The sequence below is a fragment of the Myotis brandtii genome, unplaced genomic scaffold, assembly GCF_000412655.1.
Source record: "Myotis brandtii unplaced genomic scaffold, ASM41265v1 scaffold64, whole genome shotgun sequence".
Classification (NCBI taxonomy): domain Eukaryota; kingdom Metazoa; phylum Chordata; class Mammalia; order Chiroptera; family Vespertilionidae; genus Myotis; species Myotis brandtii.
The window spans coordinates 1,317,660-1,325,824 of NW_005370460.1; the positions used below are offsets into that span (position 1 = coordinate 1,317,660).

The 8,165-nt window shown below is 58.5% G+C and overlaps 1 protein-coding gene across 1 annotated transcript in view; it reads right to left on the minus strand.

Moving 5' to 3' along the window:
- Window positions 1-8,165, minus strand: part of LOC102251767 (regulator of G-protein signaling 5) — a 35,466-nt gene that overhangs the window by 13,512 nt on the left and 13,789 nt on the right. Inside the window, exon 2 of the mRNA XM_005880487.2 lies at window positions 2,296-2,406. Within this exon, the coding sequence (XP_005880549.1) occupies window positions 2,296-2,406 (111 nt within the window). The remainder of the gene's footprint in view (window positions 1-2,295; window positions 2,407-8,165) is intronic.

The following is an 8,165-nucleotide window of genomic DNA, read 5'->3' on the forward strand; positions in this document are numbered from 1 at the left end:
GGTGTGGAGGCGGAGGGGCGGGAGGGCATTGTTCAGAGTGGACGGGCACCTGTCCCAGTGGGAGGGTCCGGGGGGACAGAGCGATTAGCCAGTCTGACCCCGGCAGGGGAGCTGGCTTGGGGGTCGGGACAAAGGCAACTTTTTTCTATTTTTTTCCATGATTCAATATTCTTTTTCCTAATGACAAGAATAAAGATATATCCAAAAAATAGAAAATGCTTGTTTTGAAAAGGTTGCTTTTTTTAGTAGATGAGGGGGTTAAAAGTACCTTCAGGTTTATGTCACCCTCTGAGGTTTATTTCTTCTCTGGGAGAAGAACATGAGTGAAACACAATACAGAGGAATGTTAAAGTGGGGGCAGAGGTCGCGGGAGGACACGGAGCAGTCCTGTCCCGTTAGCTGGGAATGCGCCCCCTAGGAGGTGGCGGGTGGGCCGGGCCGGGAGCTCAGTGGGAACCGTCTCCGGGGACAGGACGGATTTTCCGAAGCAATTCCAACTTCTGCAGGAAGAAGGGGAGGACAGGAGAACAGTCCAGCAGCTCAGGTTTTCTCCCAAAGCTGCTCTGCCCGGGCCCTGGGCACCGAATGGTCCCATGGCTGCGGACGTTAGAGCAGAGCATGGAGGCGGGACTGTGGTCCGGGCTTATTGTGAAACGAATTCCAGAGGCTAGTGAGCACCACCTCGCTCGCTTCAAAACAGACTCTCTGGCCCCAGCCGGTGTGGCCCAGTGGATAGCGCGTCGGCCTGAGGACCAAAGGGTCCGGGTTCGATTCCGATCAAGGGCAGGTGCCTCAGTTGCAGGCTTCTCCTTGGCCCAGGCCCTTTCAGGCGCGTGCAGGAGGCAACTAGTCGATGTGTCTCTCTGGCATCGATGTTTCTCTCTGTCTCTCCCTCTCTCTTCCGCTCTCTCAATGGAAAAAATATCCTCGGGGGAGGATTAACAACAACAAACAAACCAGACTCTCTGACCAGCCGCTGCTGTGGAACGAGGTGCCCGCTCGCGGGACTAGCGCCCCTTCCTAAACTCGGGAAACTGCCCCTCCGTGGCTGGGAGCTGGGAAGTGACGAGAACAGGAGGAGGGAAAGGCCACGCAGGGGAGGGAGAAGGATGAGAAAGAAGGACCTGTCGGCTCCCACCAGGACAGCTTGTTCAGTCCAAGGTCATTTGAACAAAGAAAAGCTGGGATACAGTTGATGATGTTAAAAAAATAAAGGGCGGCTAAAAGGGAGTCCTGTATTTTTACACGCGGCTGCGAAGCCTCCGGTGTCCGGGCAGAGGAGTGATGGGCTTCGAGTCCATGTGGCCTGCCTCCTCTGGGCTGACCTCCTGCACGCCCCGCTCAGGGTGCTCAGAGGGCAGGTGCTGGGTGTCCCAGCAGGACAGGCAGCGGCTGTGAGGCCAGCGCGTGAATGCTGTCCTGCTGAGCTATTGAGGAGCCAGTGCCGGGGAGCGGGCGTCCCTGCCAAGATGCCTGCGTCTTTAGACCTACACCGTATGTGTGTGTGTGTGTGTGTGTGTGTGTGTGTGAGGGGGGGGAGGGAGGCCGCCGGCAGAAGCCCAGGCGGGGATACTGGGTTCGGGCGGGGAGGGACTGCGCGCTGTGCAGTACATGGAAAGAGTTGGACAAGTGCACATCCTCCAGCAAGGAGCAGCCTGTGCCCGTCCGCTGGGCCTGGGGCACTGTCTGCCCCTCCGCTGGGCCTGGGGCACTGTCTGCCCCTCCACTGGGCCTGGCACTGTCTGCCCCTCCGCTGGGCCTGGCACTGTCTGCCCCTCCACTGGGCCTGGCACTGTCTGCCCCTCCGCTGGGCCTAGGGCACTGTCTGCCCCTCCGCTGGGCCTGGCACTGTCTGCCCCTCCACTGGGCCTGGCACTGTCTGCCCCTTTGCTGGGCCTGGCACTGTCTCGGAGAAAAAACTAAGAGGCTTCAGTTGTCTGCCTGGTCGCAGCCTCTTCCTCTGGGGGAGCCCCGGTGTCTCCCTGGGAGGGCAGCACCAGGAGGGCGCTCAGGCCCAGCACTAACTGGATCCCAGAGGGTCACCTGCCCCTGGAGGCCGGAGAGCGGGTGGCGAGGGGCGGCACCTGCTGTCTATAGGGCTGGGCCTGGCTCCCAGCAGGGTCCTTTGTGTATAACCCTCCTGTCACCCGCACACTCACTCCCGGCTCAGGCGCCCAGAGAGGCGCATCGCAGGCAGCTCTGTGGCCCCGGCGCCAGCGAGTGAGGGGCCTGGGTGAGGACGGGGAGCACACAGCCTCCCTGCGGGGTGCGCGGGGACCCACACCCACGACTCACTTCTGGGTCTTGGCTGGCTTCTCCGGCTTCTCGTTGTAGGGAATGACCAGGTCGGCAGCCGGGTCTGGCTTCTGCAGGAGAGTCCCCAACTTGATCTTAATCTCCTTGGCCCTGAGGGGAGAGACAGAGGCTGAGAACGGCCCTGGACCAGGCAAGGGCGCTGCTTTCTGTGTCGGAAACACAGTGAACAAAGCCCCCTGCTCCCCCCCGCCCCCCGACTGCTGTGGCGGGAGGGACACTGTGCAGACCCTGGGACCAGGGCTCACGGCTGACGTTCCAGCTCACCCTGCCCTGCTCATGCGCTCTCTCACCCTGATCTTGTTTGTATACGCGTCCCTCACGCTGCACGTGGCAGACACTGTAGCATGACTCCCGTTTCCAGGTGAAGAAACTGAATGAGACTTGGATAGCTCACTCCGAGGCCGGCCGTGAGGGACGGAGGAGGCTGCGCTGTCTGCCTCGGGCGCACTGCCTCCCGGCGCTGAGGGTCCTCCGCCGGGCCCTGCCATTAATTAGACACGTAACTTTTGAAAAGATAATCACGTTTCTCGGCCTGAGCTCAGTTCCTTCCTCTGTAAGATGAGTCAGTGCAGACGTGTTCTTCAGCCATTGCAGCTGCCGACGTACACAACCGCCCGGCCGGGCGCCTGTCTGCCACGGGACTGTTTACCTGGCTGGCTTCCCAGCCCCCGCCATGTTCCCCAAGGGCCGTCGCAGTGTCCGCTTCACAGTGAGCCCCCACCGAGCAGCCTCCGCGGCCGCCGGGCAGCCCTCAGCGCATCCTGCCCCTTCCATGCCCGCGCGTGGGTGAGTCGTGTGGTCGGGGTTCTGGGCTCGGCTCCAACCGTGTTCAGGCCCAGTTTCCAAACTGACCTGCTAAGTTGTCCATTGTTTCATCACGAGTCTGAACTCAAAAAGGCACCCAGCAAATCTTGAGCATGGACCCCAAGACCAGCGTGTGTGCTGGCGGAGCCCATGCCCCGGCCCTGCCGCGGGGCGCTCCCGCTGCCTGAGGGATGGAGTTTGTCGTATTGCGGGGCGGTTACTGATTTATGTGTCTGTTTTCCAAGCTAAAGGGGGAAACTGAGTCTTAATACCTTTTAATTCCTCTGCGTAGAGCAGTGCTTGGTAACAGAGTCAACATAGAAAAATATTTGCCAAAGTGAACTAAAAATATCTCGCTTCTGTTGCTCACAACGTGCTCACATTAATCTCCCGGTCGAGGCCATCACAACCAAAGTCTTAAAGGGCCGGACGGACCGCGCTGTGGCCAGAGAGGCTTCGCCATATAAACACTCCCTCGCCCGTTCACGCAGAGGTGGCAGGGAGGCCGTGTAAGTGAATAAAATGCATAAGGTTAGCGATGATGGGTGTTTAGGAGAGGAAGATAAGAAAATCCACTGTAATTTACAAAAACTCCGTGACACTGAATCGTACCATCGTTGCCTTTAGGGTGTAAACATGATTCCAAACTATGACTTGGAGCCCGTCGCCTCCACCCCGTCTTTCCTTTCAGTTCTTCCTGGTCTGTGCTGCCCAGGACCTGCTCGTGGCCGAGCCGAGGGGCCCACACCGCAGCTGCCAAGCCGAGGGGCTGAAGACAGACCACGGGCCCCTTTGATTCCAGGCTCTGCGTGAGGCTCGAATTAGCCGGTGAGCGTTCTTCTCTCCTCGCCGCTGGGACTGAGGAAACGGCCGTCCTCACAGAGTCTCCGCATGGGGGGCACCGGGTCTCCGAGCCACCCCACACCGCAGCCTCTTCAGCGCTCCAGCCGCAGCCCTGCTCCCGACCAAACTCAGCCACGTGCGCCGTCAACACCAAGTTAAAGCAACCGAAAAAGCCCCCCAGTCACCAAGGATGTCACCCACCACTCCCCACATGGCCCCTCTGGAGAGGAGACTCGCCACGTTTTACACGTGTCTAAGATAGGCAACATCTGTGCCACACACACCGCGGGCAGCGTGCAGAGCGGCCAGCCACAGCGCCTGCCTCTGGGGGAACTCCCTCCCCCCGCTCCCGGCAGGGGTGCACCTGCCTTCACTTCTAGCCTTGACCGAGTTCACTCTCCAATGTTTGAAGAATGATCTGCTACTGAACACGTCCTGTGGGCTTGGCCTCGGGGGGCTGCTCCTTCGGGTTTTCATTTTGCTTTTCCCCTCTGTTCTCTCTCTCTCTCTTTGGGCCGATGGCTTTTGTGAGGGGCAGAGGGATATGTGTGCCTCCTGCTGGGAAGGGCAGCTGGGAGACTCTGAAATTCGGGCTTGCTCTGTCGCTGCGCAGTCAACGAGGACCCGCACAGGGCTGTGTGCCTTCAAGGAGCTCAGCGTCCACTGAGGTCTGCGACTTACGCCCCGGCTCATGCTTCCACGGGGCATGTCCGCAGGGCAGCGGAGCACCGAGGGGTCCCCAGTGTCCCCAGCGCAAGTCGGGCTTCTCAGGGGAGGCAAAGCTGGAGCAGCAGGTGGCTGGAGGGCAGGCGGGGATGGGCCCTCCGGGCAGGAGAGGGGCCAGGCCCGAGGTTGGGAGGGATGCAGGAGAGATTCTGTGTTGTCCTCTGCGGCTGAAGGGGCGGGGACGGGGACCCGGCGAGCACCAGCCTACAGAGTGCTGGCTGGAAACAAAGAAGAGGAAAACGGCGCCCGCTGCCCCGAAGTCTGCGTCCGCGGAGAGGCACCGACTCCACCTGCCCAGGATTTCCGGGGTCACTTTCGGGCGCCATGTCCCCTCAAAACAGTGTCTGTACGTGGCGGTTAGGTGACAAGACGGCCCAAAACCTTCCCGTGCGGAATGAGCCGCGCGTGGAGCAATTCTCCTGCCGCTGCTCAGGTGGGTTTAGGGGTGACCTGTACACCCACTGGCACCTGGAGCTTCACTGACAGAAGCCAGAGCCCCGTGCCCCCAGCACAGACCCCACCGCCTGCCCGGGGCTGGCACCCAGGAAGGTGGTCCTGGGAAAACCTCTCTCAGGGTCCCCTCCAGGTCAAGGTCGGCGTTAAGGGGAGCATGTTCGTGGGACGTCCACTAGGAGTTTGCGAGGATACAGACTGAGTGTTATTACTGCGTCACACACAACAGGAAAACTTAAAGGCCGAGGAGCTGACAGACGCTGAAGCACGTGAAATATTTTGCTTTTTTTAAACAAGGATTAAGTGTCACTGCCTTTATTTGCTGCTCTAGAGCTTCTGGGAGGATTTCATCCCCCCCCCCCCACCCCCGCAGCCTCCCTGACCACGCAGGGGAGGAACCACCAGGGAAGGTCAGACCAACAGCAGCTCACACCGACCACGGGGTTCCCCTCGAACGTGACCTCGGTGGGTCTGACGGAGGGAACGTTCAAACCACTCCCTCCGCGCAGAGAGCCTCCCGAGGAGTTTGCGCGTTAGCTGGTCGGCAGGTCGGACGCTGCCTGGCGTTTTCCACGCGACATCGATGCTTGTGAGCGGCAGGCGGTTCCGTCCCCTCTCGTCTCAGCCGCTCCCTCTGTTCACAGGGAAAGCTTGTTTTGAAGTAAAATCAACTGCAAGCGCCTGGGTGTGATTTTACTAAAAGGTCGGAGGACGATGCTGCTTTCCCTGATGACCCACAGGAGGGGGTCCGCACGGCACAGGGCGTGGATAATTGCAGGCTGTGCTGCTTAAAGTCCGCGCCTGCACGTGCCTGGGCTGTAATCACATTTCAGAAAGTTCTGTGCCGCCTCACTCCTTCCTGCTCATGGCAGACCGAGTGCACGCGTGGGAGAGTCCAGATCGCTAAAAGCAGAAACATGGCTGAGCTGTTAGAAACATTGTTACAGTCGAGCAGAACTGCTCAACAACCAGCTATTCATAAAGGCCTGTCAAGGGTACGAAGACGCCCCTCGCCGTGGAGAGCTGGGAGCAGCCGGATGCGGGCGCACACGTGCGAAGTGCATGCCGGCTGTTCCCTGTCATTGATGCGGGCGGACGGGAGACCTGCTGATACAGAACAAGGGCCGGAGCTCCAGGGCTCGGGCACACACTCTGGGATGACCCTGCCGCGGGACAGCAGCCCCACTGCCCAGCCCCTGCGCTCCTCCACCCTCCCGCCTGGCACTCACGGGCGCACTGCCCACCTCTCGCAGGAGAAGGTCCCGTCCCCGGGAGCACAGGCAATGTGGGTTCTGTGCACCATTCTAGACGCAGCCCTGGGCCTGGCATGAATAGGCTCCACAAAGTCTGGCTCTGAAAACTGATGAATCAATAAATGAATGATCGAATTGCCAGGTCTTAGAAAAGCTGCATCCTGGGGTGGGGCATGAGACATTGGGGTGCCGTCAAGGACGAGGTGTCTCATCTGGGACAGGCTGGGGCAGAGTTTCCAACAGACAAGTGGGCTCCCACTGGGCGTCTGCCTCAGTGCCTCCCCCAGCAGGACGGCTCTGCTGGGAAGAGGCCGGAGGGTCCACACAGTCCCCGACCCTGAGACCAGGCTCGTCAGCAAGTAGCTCCGAGGCGCAGGTGTCCCCTGAAACCACCTGCGCAGGTCTCACCTGACCCCAGCCACGTGGGGGGCAGGCAGGAAGGAAGACAAGGAGGGGAGCTGGAAGCTCAGGATGTGGACTCTGTAACCATTCCCAGAAGAGGTTCCTGGCAGGGCCCGCCGGGGACCACCTGATTCCATCCAGTCCAACCGCGCCCGGGCTGCGGGGAGGTTGGGCTGGATTGGACCAGATGGAGGATTGAATCAGTGGGGAGGGAGCTGGAGAGCGGACCTGCCCGGGGCGGTCTGCCTCAGAGGAAACCCCACAAAGCTGTTCCCACCGGAGCACAAGGACCGTCCTAGGCTCCCACAAACATAATAAATACCCAGGAAAGAGAAATGAGATGAAGAAAATGCAAAAAAGTGTATATGGTATTATTATTACTAATGTACTATGACATAACTCTAGGAACGATAGCGGTGTGTCCAAACAATTAATCATAACCTGGTGGTGTTTTAGGCTTTTGCTCATAGTGGTGATTGATTACCTAACGGCCACGTCAAACTATAAGACGGCTGGGAAAGTAAGTTGACAATGGCAGGTGTACCCACTGTGTCCACGGGAGGCACGTTGCTCTATTATAAGCTCCCAACTCTTGGTATCTCCTCACCTGTCCCTTCAGCCTGAGCAGCGTCTCCTTTTGCTCGCTTATTCACTCAACAAATAAAAATATGCTTATGAAATACTTGTCAGGTGCCACACACTATTACAGGTTTGCAATCCCATGAGACAAAAGACAGGGTCCTCTAGTGGAGTTTATATCTTAGTTGGGCAAGACAAACAGAAAACAAAGAAGGAGGGAAGGAAGGAAGGAAGGAAGGAAGGAAGGAAGGAAGGAAGGAAGGAAGAGGGAGGGTAGCACGGGAGTCCACACGCTCAGGTTTATATCCCAGCTCTTACTGACCAGTTGAGTGACTTTGGTGAGTGACTTCAATTATAAGCTTCCATTTCCTATGCAAAATGGTGACGTATGGTTTTCCTCTGTGTGGTGTGTGTGGTGCGTGTGGTGTGTGTGTGTGTATGTGTGGTGTGTGTATGCATGTGGTGTATGTATGTATGCGTGTATGTGTGTGGTGTGTGTGTGTGTGTGGTGTGTGTGGTGTGTGTGTCGTGTGTGGGTGTGTGTGTGGTGTGCGGTGTGTGGTGTGTGGTGTGTATGTGTGGTGTGTATGTGTGTGTGGTGTGTGTGGGGTGTGTGTGTGGTCTGTGTGTGTGTGTGTGGTCTGTGTGTGTGTGTGTGTGTGGTCTGTGTGTGTGTGGTGTGTGTGGGGTGTGGGGTGTGTGTGTGTGGTGTGTGTGGGATGTGTGTGTGGTGTGTGGGTGTGTGTGTGGTCTGTGTGTGTGTGTGGTGTGTGTGTGTGTGGTGTGTGT